Source organism: Brachyistius frenatus, unplaced genomic scaffold (assembly GCF_029030835.1).
Source record: "Brachyistius frenatus isolate BFR_SWC_R1_liver_20210118 unplaced genomic scaffold, ASM2903083v1 Contig_77, whole genome shotgun sequence".
Taxonomy (NCBI): domain Eukaryota; kingdom Metazoa; phylum Chordata; class Actinopteri; family Embiotocidae; genus Brachyistius; species Brachyistius frenatus.
Genome location: NW_027210676.1, coordinates 69,270 through 95,210, shown reverse-complemented (window position 1 = coordinate 95,210; position 25,941 = coordinate 69,270). Strand labels below are relative to the sequence as shown.

General features: G+C 40.2%; 1 protein-coding gene across 4 annotated transcripts in view; it reads left to right on the top strand.

Moving 5' to 3' along the window:
• The window catches only part of ccdc33 (coiled-coil domain containing 33), a 46,004-nt gene extending 20,071 nt beyond the window's left edge, over positions 1-25,933 (top strand). For 2 of the 4 annotated variants that reach the window (XM_069708720.1, XM_069708721.1), the window contains 11 exons: positions 19,389-19,516; positions 20,587-20,792; positions 20,907-20,970; positions 23,007-23,202; positions 23,966-24,054; positions 24,163-24,294; positions 24,445-24,538; positions 24,616-24,740; positions 24,939-25,028; positions 25,151-25,267; positions 25,369-25,933. In XM_069708720.1, coding sequence (XP_069564821.1) covers positions 19,397-19,516; positions 20,587-20,792; positions 20,907-20,970; positions 23,007-23,202; positions 23,966-24,054; positions 24,163-24,294; positions 24,445-24,538; positions 24,616-24,740; positions 24,939-25,028; positions 25,151-25,267; positions 25,369-25,431 — 1,296 coding nt within the window. In that variant the 5' untranslated portion in view covers positions 19,389-19,396 and the 3' untranslated portion in view covers positions 25,432-25,933. Of the gene's footprint in view, positions 1-17,109; positions 17,190-19,388; positions 19,517-20,586; positions 20,793-20,906; positions 20,971-23,006; positions 23,203-23,965; positions 24,055-24,162; positions 24,295-24,444; positions 24,539-24,615; positions 24,741-24,938; positions 25,029-25,150; positions 25,268-25,368 lie in introns of those variants that run through there. The other 2 variants (XM_069708719.1, XM_069708722.1) reach the window with 2 other exon arrangements.
• The last annotated feature ends 8 nt before the right edge of the window (positions 25,934-25,941 follow it).

Below are 25,941 nucleotides of genomic sequence, written 5' to 3'. Positions count from 1 at the left end.
ATGGTATCAAACTTGAAAATTCACACAATGCAGAAAGCACTACATTATTAAACAGATGAGCGACATGTAAAAAAACAAAACAGAAATGATCCAGCAGCCTCTTTGCTTACAGCCTTTCTCCACTCTCCTTCTATTTTCTGCTTCAGAGTAGAGTTGTGAATATTTTAGTGAAGCTTATAATTTACTGAATCCAGGTAACACTACTCATGTTTCATTGTTCTTCACCTGTGGTTCTGTGGACCAAACAGGACCAGGTAAAACAGGGGGAGGAAAGACTGAACGGGGTTTAGGTTAAATCAGTTCAAAACCAACTGACTAGTGTGTAAAGAACAGAATTTATGGATGAATCGAGCTTTGGGGGCTTTCTAGTTTTCAGTTTTTTATTATGGTCATAAACATTGATTTGTGCAGCGTTATTAATGGAGGAGCCTCTTGAGAGCTCTGAGCCATAATCACTGTTTGTGAAGTCCTTCTTCTTCTTCTTCTTTTTTTAAATGGCCCGAAGACAGACGTTAACCATATACTAGCCTTATCAATACTATTTCTTACCAGGTGAATTATGCAGTGAAGGCTGCTGCTAAGGAGAGATCTGATTTTACAGTGCTGGATTATAACTTAATGGACTACTGCCCCACTGTGGCAGTAATATTATTGTGCTTGAGTGTCACATTGTGCCTCTTTCCTTCCTTTTACTGCTCTGTTTCAGCTGAGGTCTTTTATGAGCAGGAAAGTCAGTGTCTGAGCAGCTTCACCTTTTCCCATCCAACATGATCTATCTAATATATTTATTAACATCCCCACATTTCCTTCTATTTAGTAGATAAATTGATGAGTCCTCTGGCAGTGATGAATATCCAGAGATGTGAGGAGGGGGTTTGTGGATACAAGAAATTATAAAGTCGGCAAATCTTTTTGCTTTAATTAGATCTTGGAATATCTGATAAGATACCTCATCTCAGTTTTCCTTTTTCACAGCTCTGAGCATGAGCTCTGAGATGAAAACGATGCTAACTCAATCAAGCAAAGTGCGAATTTGATTTCATCTGAATCATTCCATTGATCTTCTGCCCACCAGGTAGTATTGAATAGCATGGGTTTAAATGTCAGCATGTGATACTGCATAACTTAAATTTACCAGCAGAGATGTGCCGTGTTAGCAGATTAGACAGTGTGAGGGATTTTTGTTGCTAATCTCCTGCCTTTCCTCTTCAGCTCAACCAATTAGTTTTGCTTTTTGGTGATCCTGCAGGCTAAAAGTCCAATGAAGAAGACCTCTACATTAGGTCTTCTGCCCACCGTGGCCCATATTGTCCACAACTACCACTAAAGCAGGTCAGGCAGGAAAAATATCCCCCACCTTTTATTCTGCCTCCATGAACAGTATAATCAATATGCTCTGGCTGTATTGCGCGACTGGTGGGCGAGGCCGCCTGCTCCTTTTGGAGAAGGCAAGTGAACATGCACCAGCATGGGCCCATCCTGTAACACACTAATGCACCTCAGGGCCCTGACATCAATTGAGAAAGATGATGGACAACTGTGTCCTGTGCATCAGAGGCTAAACACATTTCTTACAACTAGAATCTGAGAAGCAAATGGTCATGGTTTTGAAAGGAACATCACTAGGCCTCTGTTCAGGTGATATTTTGTCATCAAGGTCATTTGTCCTCATCCTTTTAAAAACATTTTTTGACATTATTGGAAACAGGTATATTTGCTTTCCTGCCAAAAGTTAAGTAACATTGATACCTTTGTCATGTCTACCACATCTAAATATAAAGCTATAGCCAGAAGCTTAACCTATCTTAGCATAAAGAAATAGGGTGAAAGGATCATTTGCCAGACTTTTCCTGGCTTGGAGCCATAACTTCTTGGCAAATAGTGGCACCTATTCTTAATTATTCTCTATTCATTATTGTGGTTTTCAGACACAGCCCTGGAGTCTCTGCTGGTTTGCTCACAATAACTACAAAGCCCAGGAAGTTGCCGTTTGCAGTCAAGATATTAGAGCACTTAACCCCGACAAGATGTTTTTACTTTGACCGTTTTTCTATGGATTAAAGAAACAAGATATGAAGTGTCAATTAATAAGCTTTAGAGGTGCTGATAGGTGGATATGTTTGTATACCTTTAGACTGAGCCAAGCTAGCTGTTTATACTAAGCTATCTGTTTGCAGGCAGTAAATGCTGGTTCAGTGTAAAAATATGAGAATGTTATCAAACTCTTCATTAAAAGTTTAACTATTTCTTTTAGGGTCATATTATCTTTCTTAGAGAGCCTAATTATAAGGATTTTTTTTAAATATGAATTCCTCAACAATATGCTTTATATTTATTATTTCACATTAATAAATTGGTTTTTATCTCACTTTTCACATGTCCGATAAGAGTTAGAATGAACTGGGATTGTAGAGTCCTGTTTAGATCTTTCAGCATCACAACATAGTTTTCAGACTGGTTTATGCACACAAGTGTGGTCTGTCTGCAGAAAGAGGAGCTTTTCCATTTCTGTCTCTCCTGCAACCGGTCTTCTAATAATAGCTTAGTAAAGCTGTTGCCAAGGTGCATACGGTGCAAGTCAATGTTTTATTTATTTTGTTAGCTCAAATGGATTTCCCAGCCGAGTTTCAGAACCCTAATCTGTAGCAGGGATGGTGGCCGACACCCACATCATGTTTTCATTTATGCTTTATGCGAGTGGGGGTAGCCATTACGAATTCATATTATTCTGGAAAATGGAGAGCAATTCTCTATTTCCACAGATGCCATGTTTCTATCACTCAATGTAACGTCAATGCCAGATGGTGACAGCTGAACCTTTTTTGTGTTAAAAAAAATTTTTTTTGCATTATGAAAAAAATATGCTAACTAATCAATATTGAATTATTGCTGAAAAATAATGGTGGAAGATATATTTTTAAGTGTCCTTTGATTTTTAAGGATCAATGCCATAATGCTTTCCACCTCACAAGCAGCAAAACTGAATCTGACCAAATTATATTTTCCACCCTCCTGCTTCCACCTTCCATACCTCACTGCACAGGACTGACTTCAGATGTGCTTGCTGTGCACTTTTTGGCTCATTTTAATTGGGTTTCCCCCTGAAATACTTCCAGAAAAATGGCAGGACGACGTATCCAAAAGCCTCCAGATCAAATCAAAAGCTCTGTGTTCCTCTTGATGGCTGTAACTGAGCGGAGATGGGCAGGGCATGGCTGACATCCCAGAGTCATGGCGGGGAACTGGAGTCTGGAGAACCGGCATGTCTTCCTATCCGCTCTCAGAGAGCTCTGTTTGTTGCTCTCTATCACCGTCTGTCACGCCACAGAGCGCCATGGCCACACTCTTTTTTTTTCATGCATTTTTCCATCATGGCGCAGGCCTCTCTCACACACTCAACACCTTAAAGGGGAAACATGTCATCCCTCTCTCTTCACATAGTGCTAAAAAGGCCCCACGTCCCGTGAGGGATCCCTGCCCTTCCTCTGCTAATCGATCTGCTGAACCCTCGCCTTGCCTCATCCACCTATCTATCCGTCTTCCTGTCTTTATGCCCCGCCGTTCGTCTCAGTCTTTACTACTTGCTCACTGAAGATATCTCAGTAGCTTCTGTTATTAATCAATATGTTGTGTACCTCCCTGTTTAGAATAGACATATGAACATACATGAATCTTGGTGGTTCTAATATAGATCCAAAAATCTGGACATCCGGCAGACGGTCTGTGCTCACTATACATAGTGAGTGGAGTCTCTCCCACTAATGTAAATCTCTCACTTTGTAATGTATGCCGCCCATTTGGATTTTGCTTTCCGTTGCTCTCCTCCAACTCTTCCTTAGATTGCTTTTTTTCTCTGCATTCAACCCCCACGTGAGGTGCATTGATCGTTCCAGTGTACTAATTATCCTGCTTGGCCTTGGATGTTTCTGTGAACCCCGGTCAGCCTTTAATCGACATGTATGGATGTCTGTCATTACAGTCAAAAACGAAAAAGAAACTGTTTTCATTACAGAATTGAGAGTAATATTAGGTTTTGACTTCTGATTTCTCTCTGTAAATAAAAAAGTGACACCTTCTTAAATGATCAGTCTGATAATCTGCAGTCACTTCCTGTGCCACATAATGAGCTCTTGACTTGGCTAGTCAGCACCATGGTGTGGGTGTGTATGTATGAGGGCACGATTTACATATGCATCCATGCATATGTGATTATCATATACAGTATGTGTGTGTGTGTGTGTGTGTGTGTGTGTGTGTGTGTGTGTGTGTGTGTGTGTGTGTGTGTGTGTGTGTGTGTGTGTGTGTGTGTGTGTGTGTGTGTGTGTGTGTGTGTGTGTGTGTGTGTGTGTGTGTGTGTGTGTGTGTGCACGAGCATGTGGGCAAAAGTACAGGTTGGTACATCCTGCTCTGCCACCATCTGTGCTCAGGCAGGCATCAGGCCACTTCGTACACACTCGCCTTCTTCACGTAGCCACATAGCTCTGGTTTTGTTTGTTTTGTGCTTGTTTACAATATGAAGATGTCTTGATATCTAATTAACAAGTATCTATAGCGAATAAGTATAATATAAATGTAGTTATAGGGGCTGAATTTCTTTACTGATCGTCTAAAGCTGATTTTGAATGATTAGAGTTTTTGTGCCAACACCAACATCATTTGATCACATTATGGGATCAAAGATTTTGAAATTCATGCTGTAATAAATGTTGCCATTTTACCTCTGCTTTGATCTAAGCATGTGCTCAGCTGCTGTTTGTTGTCAGAGCTTTGTGTGCTCAACCTTTTTTCATCAGGTAGATTCTTAGAGACAAATCACAGAAACTCTGTATGGTGATTATAATTTTAGCTTCTTGCAGATTGTTTGTTTTTATTGTCTTTACGCAGTTATACAGATAGTCAGCAGTTTATCAACCTGGCATGTCTTTTAGCGAGGAGAAAATTCTGTCACCATTGTTTTATTTGAAATACATCTTGAAGTAAACCAACATTTTGTTTAATATGAACATACTTGTGATGATAGCATTAAATCACAGCATATTTAATGCACTAGAGAGAAAATGGTGTTCACCAAGTCACAGAGGAATCCCTGACCTACGATTGAATTATACATGAATTGGGACCACATTACAATTCTAGATACATCCTTACACTGAATGCGTATTCATGATTAAAATTTCAGGTGTGTCTGTAATTGCCAGGCATAATGGTGGTAGATTGGGAATCAATAAGGAGCTATCGAGCAGTGTCACTGGTGACCTTTGTGTGCGCTTTGAGGAGCCTCAGCCAATGACATTTTAAGCTCAAAGGTCCCCGTAGATAAGCGATCATCGGGCGGTGTGTAAATGACACTCTTGGCAATCTCTGTGTTTCAGTACAGTGCTCAGCCTGGCAGAACATATACATGCACCGAGGCAGACTGCAGTGCATGTTCAGCATGAGCTGAACCCACGGACATGGCCAAAAGTGTTGGTGCCTTTACACCTCATGAAAATAAAGCTCCATTCCTCCTGGAAAGTGTCTTTTTTCAATTAAAAGGTCTTTTCTCATGCACACATGTAGTCTACAGTTTACTATAGAATAAAGCAAAGAAGGTGTGGAAGCGCTGAATTATTGATTATTCTCCGAAGATCTAAAATGGCCTGGACAAAATTGTAATTCTCAGAAGTGGTAACAAATAAGTGGATTGATATTTCAAGCAGAATGGAGTTTGCTAAAATACATGCTGATAAATCACAATGCATTTGGACAGATGTAACAAAAGTCATATCAGCACTTTGTTCACAGAATAAAAAATGAAGCTGTCAAAGAAGAGAACAACATCCCCACTGACATGGAGGAGGCTCAGGGTTGAGACTGCTTTGCTGCGTCTGGCTCCAGGTGCCTTGAATTTGTGCCAATCTTATATCCTCCAACAGGATAATTACTTAAAACATCTAATAGCACCCAAGAATGGATGAAAAGAAAAGCCCTGATCTGAATCCAATTGAAGATCTTTGGAGAGAGCTGAAACTCAGAGTTAGGACAACGTAGAAGTCTAATTAAGAGCTACAACAATCACTGGATTGCAGTGATTTCAATCAAAAGTTTGGACTACGGAATATTAGGTTAAAGGGCACAATACTTTTGTGCAGGACATTTTAATTTGTTTTTTTTAAGTGAAATAATGTGACATCAAAAATCAAAAGCAACATGTATGCTCTATTTAATAGCAGTAGTGGATGCCAATACTTGTTTTTTCCAGTTTCAGTTTATTTTAAATAAATGTTTATTTATGTTTTAAATATCAAGTGTATCATCAATTTTGGCCACTTAACAACATAGAGCCAGAAAATATTGAAAGAGGATTAGAGACAGGTTACAGAACGATGCAGACATTGCACACATAAATAATTCAGCTGCTCGGTAAAGTATGCAGACCAGCTTTATAAACTCTAATGAGCTGAAACATCTGTCCGCCTGGGGCATATTGTGACCTGCAGCCCCTCTCCAGCCCAAACCATCGCAGTCCCTTTGCCCAACCTGTTCAGCACTGCCTCCTTTCCTCACCTGCAGCCACCCTCTCTCTCTCACTCTCACTCCTGCTGAGGCTTAGACGTGCTCGGTATATGAGGATGCACACCCTGGCGTCAGTACCATCTGCCAGCTCCCCTCAAGGCACAAGCCAGGTGCTGGGCATGCTCTCACCCCAGCTATGCCACAACAGCACTGCCTGCTGGGATTAGCCTGGCTGTGCCAACTGTTGATCATCATGTCCTCTCATTCTCGCCCAGAGACTCTCTATTAACCCAGGAACAAGCTGTGCTTAATATAGATTCACAGTAGACTAAAAACGGACTCAAAATATGTTTACATTTTTGATGAATGCAGATAATTTCCCAAAGCTACGTTGAGTCTTTGTTGTGTGTTAGCTGTGCTCCTCCCCTGTGTTTGCTGCAAGTCTCTGAGGTTGTTTCCCTCGAGACGCAGCCTGTGTGGAAGCACAGCTTTCGTTTTCTGGAACACGACTGCGCTGCCATGTTTACTGGATGCTACTACTGAAATAATCACAGGTAACATAGGGACTAAAGTCAAACATGTACAAGGAGAGAAAGTGAAACAAAACTGTTGCTTAATCAGGAATATTTACACAGCTTTGAATATGCAAATCTTTCCAGCAGAGTTGAGTGCCCCTGTTGTGTTTATGTTGTTGATATATTCACATGGCTCTTCAACCAGGCGCTGTACAGGAAGCTAGTGCAGAATCAGGGCTGAACTGAGAACGAAGGTGTAGAGGTTCCCCTGCAGGGTGAAGGAGTAGCTTAATTGCTTTTGCTTAACTTATAACACTCACAGTTTCAGAGCTTTACTGCATTTTATTACAGATGGTACAAAAAGTGTGGCTTAATCAGGTTTAAAGGTTATTGCCATGACAACAGTCATTTGTGTTTCTTGTTTCCATTTGATGTTACAGATACTGAACATATGTCTATCGCACTACATCCACTCATCACCTAAATGAATCACTATGTGAATCAGCCTCCATACTTTTTAATAAGTCAATTCCCATTTTCATTTTTCTCACTCTGATAGTCTTGGGGCCGCAGGCCTCACTTCTCAGCTCAGTTACTAAAGAAAATATGTGTCCCACTTGCCTGGAGAGGGTACTAAACCCAACTTATTGCTCTTTAATAATTGCCTTTTCAACACTGTTATCGTAATGCAGCCGCTTTTATGGCGTCTGAGAAAATACCATTTACTATCTCTCAGGAGCAGAGTGGCAATCTTGGATGTGATGTATCCCACCACCTCTGTTCCCATCCTGATGTCTCCTACTCTTTGGCTCCTTTATGAGGCCTGATTCATCGCACGCTGTTGCCATATGATATTAATAGATCTCAGCCAGAATGGGTCTCTTGTGTGTTATACTCATAAGTGTTATTTTCCTGGACAATAACTTTCAAAAGGATATTCCCCTGACTGCTGTGTCAGATTTGTATTGTAAATGCACAGAATTTGTCACAATGAAAAAGTCGTAGTTTTACAATCCAAACCTGGTCTTGTGCTCAAGGTCACAGTGTACGGCTGCATAGAGGGGGGACTTCATACATAATGTATACAATATAGCATGCATTGCTAATTAGCACTAACAGGAAAGGATGCCCCCTGATTTCCCCTGATTTGATTCTCATTTGCATAAATATAATGGGGCACAAGAGAGTGTAAAGCCCAACGTCTGTCCTGCCCAAGGGAAAGAGAGGTGTTACTGGGATCTGGGTGTACAAGTGATAATTGTTCAAGAGCTGTAACGCTGACGCCCAGACCATAAAGTAGACGGTGTGAAGTGAACAAAGAGACTCTGGTTAACAGACAAATGCATCATGAACCCGATGCTGACTCAGTGAAAAGATAAGGCTCTTAGTAGCCTCGGTTAGATTAATTTAATATTTCTTTAGTTTGACAGATGGATTTTTTGTTTCATTTAATAGAGAGATGTGACTAAATGCTTGTTTTAAATAAATGTAATAGTTATACAAGATAAATGGCAGTGCTGATGAGAACCAGTGATAAGGTTTTGATGGAAGACTCTTTAACAGTTTTGTCACCTAAAACTGGGAATCATTAAAAGCCGGTTGAATGATGGTGGTGATTTTAGGGGGTGGGGGTTGCAATTGGAGGGAGTGGTGATACATTATTCACAGAGGTGGGGGCCTTAAGTGCCAAATTAATTTGTTTTTTCTTTCCAGTTGGACGGCAGAATAAATGGGTGCTGTCAGTCGTGCAGTAAAGTGCTGTGCATTCATTTAGACAAGTGTTATTGCTGCACTGGAGCAATACGGCTTCAGCGAAGCAGGCCAGCCTGGTGGGTGGAAGCTGTGTAATTATCTCTGGTTCCTATGATGGCGATGATTGCTAAAACAGACAAGTGGTCCCCGAGCACAGCAGGTGTGTCTGTCAGACTTCAGGCTGGTGGGCCTGTCTGTGGGTAAGAGTGCACATGAGCAGCTCCGGTGGCTGAACAGACCAGTGCCTATTAGTTTCTCTGTAATGACAGTGGCACACCGATAGTTACTTGTGCAAATCAAGTATTGAATTATTGAATTGAATTAAAAGAGAATTCGATTTATTATATGGTGGTTAATAAGTCACAAAAAACAAAGTTCCCCCAAAAGACCCAACACTATGTATCACACAGTGGTCCCATTTTTTTTTTTTTTTTAAAAGATTGGCATGTTTCATAACTCTGTATAAAGATCTTGAATATAGTTTGAACAGATTGGCGTCGATCGAAATGGCGTGGCACTGATTAAAACGGGCCAAGCAGATGTTTCCTTTTTTCTCTCCTTTAAAATTCCACCATTGCTTCTGAGCATCTCTGACAACGTGCAAATACAGAAACACAGACATCTGCTGTGTTTCAAAGGACCAGCGGAACTGAAAATGAATACTAATGTAGCTGGGCCACATTTATCTGTCTGGCATTCAAAAGAGCTAAATGCTGTGCTTATTCTCTGTGATACAGAGGAAACTTTGAAACACGCTGGACTTTCAGTGGTGGGAGTCAGACCGTGGATGTGACAGATGTTTGCCAAGAGATATGGCTTTTATTGATGCTCTTGCACAGCTTGGACTGTCAGAGATATTGCAGCTGGTCCATTTTCTCATCCTGTGTCAATTCCTGTTTGTGCTACAGTGGTTGAACTTCTATAGACAGACAGAAGGATATAATAGCTTTCTCAGAAAAGTGATTTTAAGGAGTAAGATAATTGCTTTACACAGACGGTAAGCAAGCACATATGGGATGTGCAGTTCACACAAAATATAGAAAATATAGGTTTTGTCCTCATCAGTTAGTGAGTCTGCAGAGTAGATACTCACCAGCACAATAATCATCTAAAAAAGGATGTCCTTTTTTTTTAAAACATGTTTCGTCACTTCATCCAGACAGAGCCAGAAGAAGATCTGTTCCTCCTCATACTGGTGAGGACACTGTTTGAGATGATCAACACTCACTCAGCTGACTAATGCGGTGGATTCAGTACGGGCAAAGGGGTGGGTTGAACGTCTTTGTTAGACAGGTCTGCAGCCCCCTTCTTTGCCGGCAGCTCCCGGGGGAGGCCTCACAGACTGCCTAATTGAATCAAGTACACATGGTGCCTCCCCCTTCACAGCTCGGCCTCTCCCCGTTTGAGAGGAGTGAGGAGGAGAGCTTCAGCTTTGATGCGTTTGTTCTCCTCAGCATCATGGACAGCACCGTGGGGGCTTCGTTGCAACTAGTTGCCTGCTGCTGGTTGGAGAGGCACATCATCACTGCTGCATCTCTGCAGCTGTGTTAGTCCTGTGCGGAGGCTAAAGATGAATGTGTTAGACTCTACCAGAGCGTAAATTACTAATCTTGCTTTGGATAGAAGGAGCTGGCCCAACCAGAGAGAGAGCCAAAAGTTCAATAACCCGTTTAATCTGTATTTGATAGAATGTAAAGTAACATCCCGACACTATTATTCATGTGTCAGTGGGCAGGTGGCCCAGACAAGCCGAACAAATAAATATTAAGAAGACAAAGACAGGGCAGTGTGACTCTGCATAGCTTAGTGCCGTGTATTTCCTCAGCGAGTGTCTCTCTTCTCCCAGCAACACACCAAGACACGGACTACATCTCTTTGGTGCTCATTGCAGTTCAGCACCCTCATTTCAGAGAGATAGATTGGAGTTGTGCTTGAAGGAAAAGTTTGCTTATTAGATGGCCTCCAGATGCCAGATTAATGAAGGATCCATTTGTGAGCCAGCATTCAAATTGCGAGATGCAGAGCAGAGTCTGGCTCGGGCCTGTCTCAGAGAATCTTCCTGTCGTCTGAGCTAATTCCTATAAATGTCATGTATTATTTCTGTTTACATAAACATGTCTCTTATTGTGCTGTTGAACTTTTAAACTTTGATCTGGTACTCACATTTTAAACAATGTCAAATACAGGTCATAATACAGCTATAATAAAGCTCTGTCATATTGCAGCGGCTTTTTGTTCAATCAATTTATTGGCTCAATACATGACAGTAGTAGTACAACTTAGATTTGTCTTATACAGTACTACACCTGTATACCATAGCACTAGCTGTTACTTATAGAGACATCTTTGTTTCTTGACTTGCTGGAATATAATGGCTGTTAACATCCTAAATTTGGGCTTCCCTTTTAACAAAACAAAAGTCTATCTTGAATCAAAATGAACAATTGGTAGTATCTGAATTGGGTTTAACTAAGGCTCTTAAATATTTGTACTAGATTCCTTTTCCAGCCAGTAACAATGATTAAGTTCTGCCTGGAAAGCATTATAGCAATGAACTTGGGTCAGCTATATCTAAGTGGCTAAAATGTAATTGTGGGGAACAGCTGGATTAGTCCAGGCGATGTATATCCGCTCCTAATGATATTATATAGGAGTCTGGAGAATACCTTCCAGTGCACTGCTCTCATCTTGATGAACCACAGGAAGCCAAGATACTTTCAATCTCACATGACGCAGGCTCTGTCTGCTAGACTGCCATGTTGAATTGGACATTAGAAGTCTTTCATTTGAAGCGCATCCAGGTAACACAACCGCTGCAAACTGATATGGGATTTTTCTTTCTTAACCGTGTTTTTTTTTGTTGTTGTTGTTTATATGACATTAGTAATACTGATATCTCTAATTCCAGCAGCAATGCATTGACTATATGGTGATATTAAACATCCTGAATCCTTACTCTATATTTGACATCCCACTGACTGTCGCATATTCTCAAGCAGGAGCAACACGCCCAGTCCTGCAGCTGCAGTATCAGTGCTATAACATGAATGTGATGGACATGAGCAGTTCTGTTCATTACATACAACACTATCATCAAGTAAGTAACTCATGCAGCTGTTAATTTTATATTCATTACATGCATTTTGTATTGCTGGTAGAGTTATAATAGTAATGTTTTTAAACTGCACATTGATTGAAAATCTACATGGGCTTTCAAAAGTCTTTTGACTGAGACTGATCAATATCCACTCTGAGTACAAATTTCAAATGCATCAGGCTTCCTTATGTAGTATTGATTTTGTGCAATGGCTGCTCTGAAAAGAATCGGATTACTTTTTCGCCCATCAGTCAGAACAAACAGAAGCCTGATATGAAGGCAGGTAAATCTGCTGTGCTTTAGTGCTTCCACCTCTTTGTGATATTCAACTGAAAGCGTGAAGATATGTAGATGAGGAAACCCAGAGAAGAGAAAAAGCTTCATTTACCCTCTTTGTATGAGTATTTTTTTTCTTTTATAGTCTCATAAACTGGGATTTATTTTTTCAGCTTTTAGTCATCTATTGCTGCCTGAAATAACGGTCTTTTGCTTTGTGAAGCTATTCTCTGAGCCTCATCACCGCTGCAATTATTCCAGTAATAGCAGTAAGCATGTATGAAATATTTTATGTATTTGTTATTGGCAGGGATGTGATACTCCCCACAGGCAGGACCCCGGGATCAGATGCAGCGTAATGTATGCAGTCCTACTCCAGCAGAAATTTCAGAGCCCTCCCGCCGCCGGGCACTGTTGTGGTTTGAGAGTATTGCAGAAGGGACGGCAAATATGGATCTGGTCCTGAATAGTAATAGCTTTACAGACACCTCTCACACATTGCAGTAGTGCAATTGAGACACAGCAGTGTGTGTGTCCCATTACAGAGGCAGTCTCTCACTACTTCTCATCCTCCGGTTTGAGTCGTGGGTCAGCTGGCGGGGGATGAGGTGGGGCCACAGTGACATCTAGTGTCTTTGTGTTGTCACTGTAAGGTGTCTCATGGATTGTGCTCATTTGTTTGTTTTGACCATTTTGAAAACATTATGCAGTTTAGAATTTAACAAAAATTCAAAATTATGCTTTCCAGCCCAAGAGGCAGTGTCAACTACTTTAAATCTAATTTATAAATGTATCTGTTTTTATAGTGTTTGCACTCTTCTTATGATTATGTCTCAATCCTTGACTGTCTGGCTTCTTTCTTTTCTAATATGCACCCTTCATGCTGTTGTCATTTACCATCTCTGTGTTTTGTCTGCATAGGAATGCAGACACAGATACTTGTTTATTTGTCAGAGAAAAATTGAAGACATAGTGGAATCAACAAGGCCGACAGGAATTGGGCACAGTCCAGTAATATGTAAGTGTTTTGGGGGAAACTGCTGTGATACGAGTCGGCCTTGACAGACAAAAGCAGAAAGAATCGAGGCGTGGGTGGGAAGGCGGATCATGAATGTGGGCGGTTCAGTCCGACTGTAAATACAAGAGCTGAGTGCTTTGAAAACCTGGAACACTGAGGGTCATCACAAGCCAAGGCTCTGCCGGCTGTTATGTGGAAGTCAAAGGCACAGGCTTACTATTAGCAGTTGGAGGGAACAGGAATGCTAAAAGCCTGTCAATCAGTGATTATAAAATAAGATACAGCACCAAAATACAGAAAAAAAACATTTATATAAATATTTCCAGTTTAATGTGCCTGACAGGGATTTAACTTTACTGACCAAACCCACATACAGCCCTCGATGGATGTACATTTACCAGACAGCAGCCATTAAGTCAGCCCTCACCAGTCTTATTTACTGCTAATTCCCTAGTTGTTTACCTCATTCTCCTGTTGTTCGCTGATAAAAGATGCAGGGAACTCCTCCGTTTCCACCTGGTGTGCTGGGCTGCTCTGTTTGAAGTTCCTGTATCTGTGCACCACACCTGGAGTAGACTGTGTCGAGCAGATTTAGAGCTATTCTCATAGTCCCACCTCAGCTAAACGTGTAACCTCCCTGTCGCCTCCGAATGCAGATTTTCTGCTGCCGCTTTACAATGAAGTTGTTCCAGCTGGTGTCAGCTATTGTCTAGCTTGTCTTGTATCAGCTCAGCTCCTGATAATGGCTCATCATCAGTCCATCTATGCAGCGCTGTCCATCACGAGACCCTCCTGAATAGCCCGGCCTACTCGTTAAAGATCAGAGAACTGTCCTGCGTGAAAAAGGGTTGAGGGGTTAATGTCTCTATTCTGTCTTCTTATCTGATTTTAGAAATGTAAATGATGTACCCACAGCAGAGAATATCTCATGCCTTTACTCCCCTTGGTCAATATGAAGCTAATGTAGGTCTTTAACCCTCGGATGGACCTCTAGCTAATGCCATTAGTTCCTCCGCACATGATAAATGGTCTTTTCCATGGCTGCATAGACGCTATGACTGATGAATGCATACCAAACAGCCCTCTAAACATCTCTCTTCTTGACAGTAATGTACACATGGGAATGGGAACACTTTAAGTGGTTATCATTTGAGTCCATTGACCTTTTCCTCTACAGCAGTTACACTACTGGCTTTTTTTTTTTGTCTTTCATGGGATGCAGGTCGTTGGCTTTCAGACACAAAGTGTTCTCAACATATTCATCTCCGGACTGGGTCTGGGCTGGAAGTTGATGTTTCCCTCTGAGCTTTGTAATCACATCACTTGACTGACTGACCTCCGAACCCTGGTTTCAGAAAGGGGTGTGTGGCTGGGTGTTGACATCATTGTTTCACTTGGCCTCAATAAATTCAAGCCCAGTGACAGTCCTGCCAAAAAGTGAATGATGCATTGCACACCAGGGACGCCTACTGCTCTCTCAATCTTCTTGCCCTTTTCAGAGCCTCAGACAGAAAGTGTCGTGCTTTTAATTTTTAACAAAGATGTTAAATGTATCTGGATTTGTTTGGTTTTCTGAAAAAAAAAAAAAAAATTGTTATATCTACCCACATGGTTTCCAACTGACTGCTCTCCTTATAAAATATTTTTTGAAAAACCTACTGAAGAGTTAGTTTCAGAAGTTAACTCCAGATATTGATACACTATGCAACTTTCATGCATATCGTTCCTCTCTGTCACTCTTGGGGTCCTTTTGGGTGCAAGCGACATTAACGTTCTGATGTTTCTGGCTTTGGTAAATGTCAACTGACGTGTTAGTCATTAAGCTTCAGTTGTACAGCATTTTGGAAAGGTCATATCGAGCCAGTGGGGAAAGCAGACACTGATACTCGCTGTGCTGAGACTGACAGCGATCTGTATAGCAGCCACTGCGGGCAAGGCTTTAGGGCTGGTTTAAATTGTTTCACTCTCCCCTAGAGACATAGTCACACTTCATCTGCATGTTTGGTGAGGAGCAGGAATTTCAGAGGAAAAACATAGAATTTTGTTGTACCGTAAACACTCAATGGCCTCCATATGTTTTATTTTCCTGCAATAGATTTAAAAATCAGTTTTGAATTATAGGTTGGCTCATTCTTCCCACATACAATTTTTTTTTCCCCCAGTTTTAACTTTTTGCAGTGGTGCAGTGTAACACATTTATATGCATTTACTCAAATACAATACTTAAGCACAAGTTAAGCAAACATACAATCCCTGTGTATAAGTCAGTGTCATGAAAATATGATTCGGTCATGGAGTTCAAACAATAGTACTCAATACATAATTAAATAAATGTATTCTGTCTGGCCATTAAAATCTGGATATCAAATATAACTTTATTTGTACCATCCTGCTCTTGTTTGAGTCTCTTCATTACACTCGGGGTCATCGCTGCTTTTATGTGCGTGGCCTGTTTGTTTATGGAGCACTGTGGTTTCACGGCAGCATAAGCTTAATTGACAGACATTGATTTACAGATGATCTTTGGCTCAGCTCGCACTGTGGACCTCGCAGGGAGGGGTATTGGCTGTCGGGCCTCACACGTCCTTGAGTCAAAGCTGCATGTTGTCCTTGACACACACCTCTCTCTCCATCCCTCTTCTCACTCCCTCCATATTGCCTTATTCTAAAAACCTTTATACCCACATTATGGCTCAGTGTGGATGTGATTCTCTTTTGCTGACAGGGCACAGATATGGTTACATACATGGCAAAATGTAATTTTCTTGATGGAGCTCTGCAATTATATTTATTGTGAATCAAGACAATTTAGTCAATGCTGTTGAAACAACAACAGCCTGAAATTCAATATTATTTAATTTAGTGTTATTGTGTCATTGCTCATAAAGCCTACATGCAGATCAATTATTACCATTTTGAAGTAGAACATATAAGGTAAATCAGTGCTACAATTATTGAAGGAAATTATTGTTTGATGTGTAAATTATGCAGATCTGTGCTCCCATGACAAAAATGCAACAGTCTGTGGAGGGATTCTAATTCAAGGAAATCTTTGCATTTTAAAAACTTTAATTTTAAACATGAAATTTTAATCTTTGCATATCTCAACAATAATCTATAATAACTCTGAAATGAGTCTTTACCAGACATTAATATTAATGTACAGGCTTTCAGAATATTTTTTTGGAGTATACCAGTACCATGTCCCCATCTGTAGTCACATCATCTCCAACCATAAGGTCAAGACAAACGATATAATTACGTGATCAAAACTGTAGAATATTGGTGATTCTAAAAAAAAAAAAACTGAATTACAACCATATTACTTTTAATTCCCAGTTTCTAATCACATTATTTTTTGTTTAAGATCAAAGCAGCAACACACAAGAAAAGCCTGACGTGCTGAATTCCTGTAGTGACTGAGTGGCCATCCATGTAAACCAGCACATTTTCTCAGTTTTTACCCTTTCTGCTTCAGTTGAACTCCTCCAACACCCCTTTTACCTCTGCGTCCATTAGCACACTACCAGTATTTCCGCTCGGCTTGTCATGTGTCGATGGTGGCATTGGCAGCTGCAGGAGGATTGTGACTTAGGAAAGAAGGACGAGGAAGATGGTAATGTCAAATGTGGAAAAAAGGGGGGAAAAAAATAGTCTGGGTCAGATGAAGGACTGACGGGAAAAAAATAAAGGGTGGTGGAGGGAAAAGGTGGAATATGTTCAGGGCGGCACGTATAGAAAGCTCCTGGGAACGGCCTGGTTCTGGCAGGCTAATTGAAGCTCTGTGTGGCAGCAGACTCAGAGCTGTCACTCCAATAAAGAGCACATTTGCTACACTTTGCAGGCTACGTGCTGAATTCTGATGAAGTTACAGAAAGCCCAGACCACAGACCTACACTGTCACTGAGAGCCCTCCATCCTCTCCCCCCTCTGCACAGCACACATCCCCCCCGGTCCCCTCCTCAGCTCTCCACAGATTAAATGTAACAGGGTCAGAGGCATTCTGAACACAAGCAGGGACTGCAAAGAACAACACGTGAATATGAATTATTTTGTACTGAGGATTTTGTGAATTTGTTGTGCAATTTCATACATGATAATGTGATATTAGACTCTGCTGGAAGTGTTCTCACTTGTACAGGTTTTCCCTTGTTGGATTAGAAGAGATTATGTTTTCTAGTTGAGCACATAGCTGCAAGCTTCCAGTGAATAATTTATCATGAATAAAAGCATTTAGGCAAATGTTTATCTAAAAACTGAACAGAGGAGGATTTGATATGGTAAGCTGCAGCGGAGGTATCCATGCACAGGGTCATTAGTAGACAATTTGTGTTACATGAGTATGAAAGTGAATTTATTTAGCAGTTAATTTTGGAAAAGGCTACCATTGGCGCTGTTAGTACAAATTTGAACAACGATTTATCAAAAACAGTCGGGCAGTATTTTTCTCATTTTGTTATTTGTCGTTTGCCAACACAATTCATTCTGAATTGCTGAAGACAAAACCAAAAGGGCAGGTCATTTTGCTTGATGAGCTGTATACTGCCAGGTTTAAAAAATCTACTGTTTTACTCTGCCTCTGTAGTGAACAAATATGCATGCTATATGTGAACAACATATTTTTACATGGTTGGCACAAAATGCAGAACGCGTGGTGATTGTGATGTGAGTGCAGTTGGCAGTGCAGTCTTTTATCTCATGGATAACTCTTCCTCCTGCCTCAGTCTGAATCAGATCTTATGTCATCAATGACTGTCTATCCCAGCATTCACTGCTAATGAGGTACCCAAGTAGGAGAGTTATTGATCCACAAATATTGATGGTTTCACATGCATTTGCATATTACTGTGTACATACACACTTTAGTCGTCAAATTCAGTTACAACACATTTCATGCACAATTGAAGCCTGAAAGAAGCCTGTATACATCTATTTATATATTAAAGGCTATAAGTTAATTTGACATTTATATTGGCGGCCTTGTTCATCTCCTTGTAAAGACTATAAACTTCATAACGTCCACTTCTCACCACATAGACATTTCTCAGCTAATGACATTGATAGTGTGTTTATATTTTGCTTTGTTTTTCAACAGTCCACTCATGTTATTTAATATTTTTTTTTTATCATTTTGCAGTCTAGATTCAACTCCTGTTGCTGAAATGAAATATTATGTTTACACTCTGGGCTTAGTGATTTACATCAGACTGAATACATTGAGTGAAACACATGCTCAGAGGGTGCCACAGGTGCTGCACAGCACGTTACTCAGAAATCATTAGCTAGTCCCCATCAATCTGTTTATCCAGGCTGTGGAAGAATTCATCTGGGGGCTGCTATTTACTGAGCAGGAACCTCCCTTTGGTTCCATTGATTGTCACACACTGCTTCCTGGCATAAATATAAGGCTTAGCATTGTTTTATAATAACAGGAATAATATAGTGACAGAAAAAAGTAAAACAGTGAATACTCTTACAAAAAAACTAATTTCTGCATTTCGCAGTTTTCTCTCGTAAAAGAATAGAAATAAGAGTTTAGACGTATTGGTGTCAAAATAGATTTATACCAAAAGTAAAACTACTCATCATCCAGAATACCATCAGAATAATAAGAAATTATTGGAATGTTATTGTTGATACATTCATGTTATTACCGTCATATTACGCCTGGTCAAGGTTGGGCTCATTTTCAACTTTACATATAGTTTTGTAGCATTAATGACACATCATGGCTTTGATGATTATATTTCTTATTAATAATCTGCAGTACCTTAAAAGTCCAAATCGACAGCAATTCTGTGAGAGGAACTTAAAGCCTGTTTTGTTTTGGATGGATAAACTTAATTTGTTAAAAGGAAAGACAAAACCTTCACTCGTTATTGGACTTAAAAGTCATGATTTATAGAAATCATCCATTATTATACTGTATTACATCTCTCAATCGAGAGATTGAGAGATTTATCCTAAAATGCCAAACAAATATAGTAGTGTAACACTGAAGGAGGAGTAGAAAATATAATATTATCTTCCAGAAAGTAGAAATACAAGCTTGCATGATATAAAATCAATTTAAATACAAGTACCTCAAAACTGTTTTTGAAGAATTTAGAAGATACCAGATGCTGATAGATTGTATAACATTGTTTTGCTGTGAGCTCTGTTGTAATTGAAACATGATATTACGGCACCTTCACATCGGCCTGAAAAGTTGCTAAGGCTTGTGTTGTGGTTACAGGTTGACTGATGTCAAAGCTCCAACTTTCACATCCACCATCAGTTATTCATCTGAGGAAGACTGACATTTTCTGTAGGATGAAGGCTTCAAAATACACAAAATCACTCCGTAACCCTGCAGCCGTAAAGGTAGGTTCTGATGGTGTGAAGGTATTTATATTGGAGTGATAATAGATAATGACTCTATTTCATGTCATTTCTTTGAATTTGTGCTGCCTGGCAACCATCATCATTTAAAATGTACATTTTATTTACAACGCTCATACTTGAAGGACATCAGGGCTGTTGCCTAAGAGCTCTCTTGTTATGGAGTGGGTAGTGTGTGCTTAGTGATGTAACAGCATTGATATTCAAGAGATGAAGAGGTATAACAGGCCTACCTCACAGCACAGCTAGTACCAACAGGTCAGTGCTACAACATATTTGGATAAAAGCTTTCATTTTATGTAGAAACACAACTGGCAGGTTTCAGGTTGCCATTGGAGAAGTTATTTAATCCTCCCACAGTGTCATGCTAAATTGTTTTGCATTTCTTTAGTACAACTGACAGTCAGCATTTGTCTTGCTTGTAGTTTCTGTTGCATTTTTAACCATTTTGTTGAAATCATTTCCACATAGTCCGTGTTTCCACTGACCGAAATGCTGTATTGATTGCAATTATTGTATTTTCAGTAACAATAGTTACATAAAACATTTAAAGTTATTACTTTTAAATATTTTTTTCTTTTCCTCTGACCTCTTGAAAATCCAATGTGTAGGTGAGTTTTGAAGAGAAAGCATTCTCCTGGACTCAAACTGGCCTTTTATTGTGATAAAGATGATGTTGCTTATGTGTGGTATCAATTTGGTAAGCTCTCGTAACTCTCATAAAAAAATTTAAAAAAACAACAAACTAATTTGGTATTTACAAGGTACAGTGCACTGTAAAAACAATACTGTTCAAACTGTCCAAAATACTGTCCACTGTCTACTGTCGCAGACTTTTTATACAGGTCATCAGGTCAACGTCATGTTTACAAGCAATTCCCATTCAATTTGTAAAAGTCATGAGGATTTAACTGTATGTTTCTTGAATGGTCAAAGAGGGTTAAACAGGTCCTCAGTAAACATGCAGATTTCATTATGAGCTGTTTCTCAGTTTATTTCCAGCTCAGTGTGGAAATAGATTTTGTCAATGAAAAACAACTTGTGCTCCACAGGTTCAGAAAGATGCGTACAATCTCCCGTCCCATGGTGCCCTGGCAGAGATCCTACCAGATGACCGGTCGTTCCTCAGCAGAACGAAGACTGAGCTTCAGAGCAGAAACCAGCGGGAGCAGCAGACACCAGCTGAGAGGGCAGAAGCTACACAGGGCAGCAAACCCAACATGAACAACACATATCAAGTGCATCATCCACACAAGAGGTACGATATGTGACATACTAGAAACATGATATTCACTGTGACAATAACTGAAGACTTGAATAAAAAAAATTTAAAAGATGTTCACACAATTGTTTGTATGTGTTTATGCTTTAGACCCCCTCTGCATGACTTTGAGGATGATCCACACATAGCAAAGACCACCAACCTCCAAACTAAGGTAAATGGACACGATTAATACCTTAACTGTTCAATCAATCAGTGAGGCAATCCCCAATGTCACGTTTAGTTAGTGAGCAGTGACATGAGATGGCCGGTGAGATGGGACACCATGCTGAAGCAGACACACACAGTTTAATGATAAAATGGCGGATAGTAGAATAGATTAACATTTCTCAGTGTGATTGCACTCAAGGATGATTGAGCTGATGAGGCTGAAAGTTGGTCTGAGGGTGTTATTTATGCATATCATGACATGATCTCCTCTTACTGCGATTGTTTGATAATTTCATTTATATTCAGGCTGTTCTGTCTGTGGATGGGCTGAAATTCTGTGGGCTTGTGAATGTAGATTTTCATATAAAATTGAATTATAATCAGTTATTTGATCTGAGCATCAACTGGATGATTACAGTCACAGTGCATACATTGTGTGCTGAATAACACTGTACATGCACAAAAATATGAATAATAAGAGCTTGGAGAAACTTAATTAAATATCACATTCATACCACTTTAGTCCAGCTGTCTTCTGTCTGTCATACACTTGCCCTGGAGTGATTGTATGTATGACAGCAAGGCCACCAAAATGTCTTCAAATCACAGAGATGGGAGGGAACCTCTAGTATTCATAGGCTCCCATTTTATTTTTTTTTACACGTAAAAGGACTTTCCAGACTCATCATGGGGAGCTGTCCTTCCCATCACACCCGTGGGCCCCCAGCAGAGACACCATCTCATCTACACGCATGATTGTCACCTCGTCCCTGCCCTTTCAATTAGATGCTCAATTTCCCCCTTTGTGTCCCATGGGAGTCACATCCACACCATCCGAGATTGGAATCCCCCCCCCCCCTTCGTGCATGCAACTGGACCACGCTCTCAGTCTCCATTCAATTTTGTCTATTCAACCTGAGACAGTCATGTGACAGAGCGAGAACAATGAGCGTATGCATGCTGCTAGATAACACGCACGTGCCTTTTACAGAGAAATGCCTTGAAAACAGAGCTCTACAATAACATTAATCCTGAAAGCAGCTCTGACTAGACACTGATGGGGAACTTTGTATCTTTAAAAAAAAAAAAAAAAAAATAGGGGGAGCAAGACAAGAGAAAATATCCAAGATTTTGTTAGATATTTTTGTAAAACTCTGTTGCTGGAATCCTAAATTTAGCATAAGTTTATCCTCTACAGTTCAGTAAATGGGCTTTCACACCAGAGTGCTCTGTGAGGATTTATCCAAAAATCCCTGGTTAAAGCTCCCATAACAAAAGCCAGGATTGGGTATTGCCCATTTTGAATTTGAGGAGCCAGTGAATAGACATAAATACACCCAAACTTTAAGCAATTCATTACAGGAACATGTCACTTTATGGACTAATATTCTGTTTCCCATATGTCATGCTATACGCTTATCTTAAACCAAGAAAAATCCATTATGGAAACATTGAGTCTTGTGAAAACCTGCACATGTGATGTGAATTTGCTGCTGGAATGTTTTTAAGCTCTCTCCTTGCACAGTTACGTCCTCCTGACTGCATCCTGGAGGACTGTGTTAAGAGATGGGGTTGAGGAGACATCTAGTGGTGGTGATCACATAGAACCACTCGGCATAAAATCATCCCAACAGGCTAAGGGGTGTATTGTTGACACCTGTGTGACAATGGACCAAAATGACTGACTGAAAAACACAGGACAGTCATTGTTTGTGACTATTTGATCACAAGTTAAATGATCCAACAGTTTTCAGTCATCTTTGTTCTTCCCACAAACCTCATTAAGCTGCCCCTTTGAGCACTGCATCTATAAAATGTACATAGGCAGGTTCTTTTGCAAAAGCCATGTACAAATGTGGGGCCTTCAAGCAACAGTAGATCATGGAGAAGTCTTTGAGAAAAAGTGCCCCCAACACTGAGTTCAGTAACCTAAAAGGGGGTTAGAAAGGGATTAATACATTTCTCTTGTTTACTAACTATAAAAAAATATCTCACTTCAAGCTTCTGGTGTGAGACTTACTGGAAACATCTCCCCATCAGGAAGTGGAAAACTATCGTTCAGCAATGAGTAAGATGGCAGAAGACATCATAACACTGAGGGCTCAGGTGGTGACGTATGAGGCAGAAAACAGCCAGCTCCGCAGTGATCTGTCTCTGCACCAGGACCTCGGCAGAGATCTGCTAGATGACACGGACATCGATGTCATGACCAAGGCTGAGATTGCTGACCGCATCGGTAAAACCACAGTAGAGCACTGCCTGTCCTAATCAACGATTACTCAGCTTTGTATCATCTATTCATCCCCATCTGATGAACAGGCCTGAGCCAAAATCATGCAAAAAGCTAAAGCAAAATTTTTTAAATTAAATCCCGACAAAAGTGCTGAATCATTACAGCTTGGCAGTTTATTACCCAGCCAGCTGCCTCTATGTTGTTCTGGACTTAAGGTCATTTCATTGGCAGACGAACTCGTGATGTAGAAGGTGGCTCGCTGTGTGTTTGTTAATCCTTGTGTGTGTCTATTCCCAAACAGATTGTGCCTTTTTGCGATAAGGCAGCTCATTTAGGCCATGGAATCCTGATAAGCTCTGTGTAGTTGTACAATCTTTATCTCCTGAAGGACAGTTTGTGACCCTCAGTGAAACGATGTTCCCGAAGGTCTCTCTGCTGGCCTCCAAGCAAAGGGGCTAGATTTAAGTCCGTCCGACAGAAAATCCATTTGATTTCAAAAGCTTTATTGTTGAATCTTTTGATCTTTATACTTACGATACAAATGCCCCAAAACTGACATGTTAATCATTACAAATTTTGGAAGTCAGTCAAACTAGTGTGAAACTTTATACATAAAATTCTAATTCATATTTTCAATCGGCTAGAATTGGCTGTGAACTTCTTTTTCCCAGTTTAATACCTGAATAAAAAAAAATTAAAAAACAGTATAAAAATCTGCACAAATTTACAGTGTGCTGCAATGTATGATTATTCTGTTCTTTTGAAGCCACTCTGAAATTCAAGCTGGCCACTGAGACCAGTAAGACTGCCTCGCAAACAGACAGGATCCAACTGCTGCAGAACGAGCTGATCAGGGTTAGAGGACGCACCGAACACACATCATACATATGAAATGTAAACAATTCAGGCCAGTGTCATGTGTGTCCTGTGTTTTATGTAGTTTCTATGCTGTTGTATGTACAGAAGAATGACAGCAAGCAGGAGCTACTGAAGCTTCAGAGAGTCCACCAGCATCAACAGGAGACTCTGCAGCATCATCAGAGTCCCCTGTCCAAGATTGCAGCTTTGGGGGTCACAGTGAAACAGCAGGAGAAGGTAAACAGGCAGCAACAGTGTCTGTTCTGCACTCACTGGTATACCAATCTGATCGCACAGCAGGGAATGCTTTTTTTTTTTTTATACAATTAGCAGCTGATAATATATATGTTAGTGTTGTATCCTTTATATCTGTGCTGTCCAAATTAGGTCATTGAGAAGATGGAGAAAGCATTAGAAAGCAAACTCAGAGAGAGGAATAAACAAAGCGGAGATAAAAGGCTGCTGAGGAAAATGCAAAGAGGTCAGTGGACTCATTGAGGTGGGGGAACAATGCATATAAAACATTCGCATTGTCTGACCCCCTTTAATTCTGTTTAGATGTGGCTGACTGCAAAAAGGAAGAGATGGAGTTGGCCCTGGCAGCAGAGAACGCTCGTCTTAGAAGAGAGTTGGAAAAGATTCGCCAGCTGCCTGCCCCAATCATTATACAGCAGTCAGCACAGGTATCCCTTAAACAGTTAACTGATACATTAAAAACTGTTTTCAAACAGAGTTAGAAGAAAATGGTGTAAAACTCTTAGGATTAACTACAACTCAGAGTCACAACTCCATTTGTCTTGAGGAATATATTGTAAAAAACCCACACATTTCATCTTGCAGTTACTGAAATCTCAAACTGACGTGTATCATGTCCCCCTCAGACAGAAGAAGCACTACCACTCAAAGAGAAGCTGAGTTTACTGAATAAACTGGAGAAGTCCGAGGCAAGAGTCCAAACACTGGAAGCTCAGGTAAAAAATAAAAACCTTTAAATAATAAGATAAACTTGTACCGGATGCATTTCATAGACGTACCGAGATCAGTTTTTCATTCATGGTTATGTGCATGCTTTTCTTTGTTTGCATCTATATAGCTGGAGGAGAACACTAAATTATGGGGGAGACAGAAACAAGAAATGTTGACAGAACTCAGCGAGCACAGGCACGGCTTTGTCCAAACATCCACCGCAATCCTTAATAATAATCCCTCGGTCAGTCAGCAGTCAGCCCTCACTTTACAAACCATAATACATGAAACTATTTTATAAAGTAAAAATGGGATGTTTTTCATACTGCGCTCTCCTTCTTACAGAGGGCTACATCAGATTCCTTCAATCGGCAAAGAAGACAGAAGAAGCAGAAGTCTGTAAAATGACCTGGAGATGAACTACTGAACAGTTGACCCAAACAAAATGGCACACGAAAACCTTGTCTGTGATGTCATGTTACAAAAAGACATTTTAATCTATAAAATGCTTAGATATTAAAACATGAATTACATTTACATGTAAAAACACATACTTTGTAACAGTTGTATAAGTTGTGTTTATTTATCACTGTTTTATAGAGACAAGTAGTTTTTAAATAGTTTTACCATGTATAGGTGGAGTAAACTATAATGCAGTATATTGTACATACAGACTACATTTCCAACATTAGTCAAATGTCTCACCAAGCAATAATACAGTACACATTAATTTGTTTGCGAATCATAGAATTACTGAGGTAATGCACATTTTTAGCTTTTCTTCCCTACTTTTTTTTCTTGCTCTCCAACAGCTTCTGAGGCTGAAAGATTTTATTTAGTGTTTGTATTGTGGTGCTTTGAAAAGCTCTTTACAGTTAGCTGTGATAAAGGGCTACAGAGATGAGCTGTACTTACCAC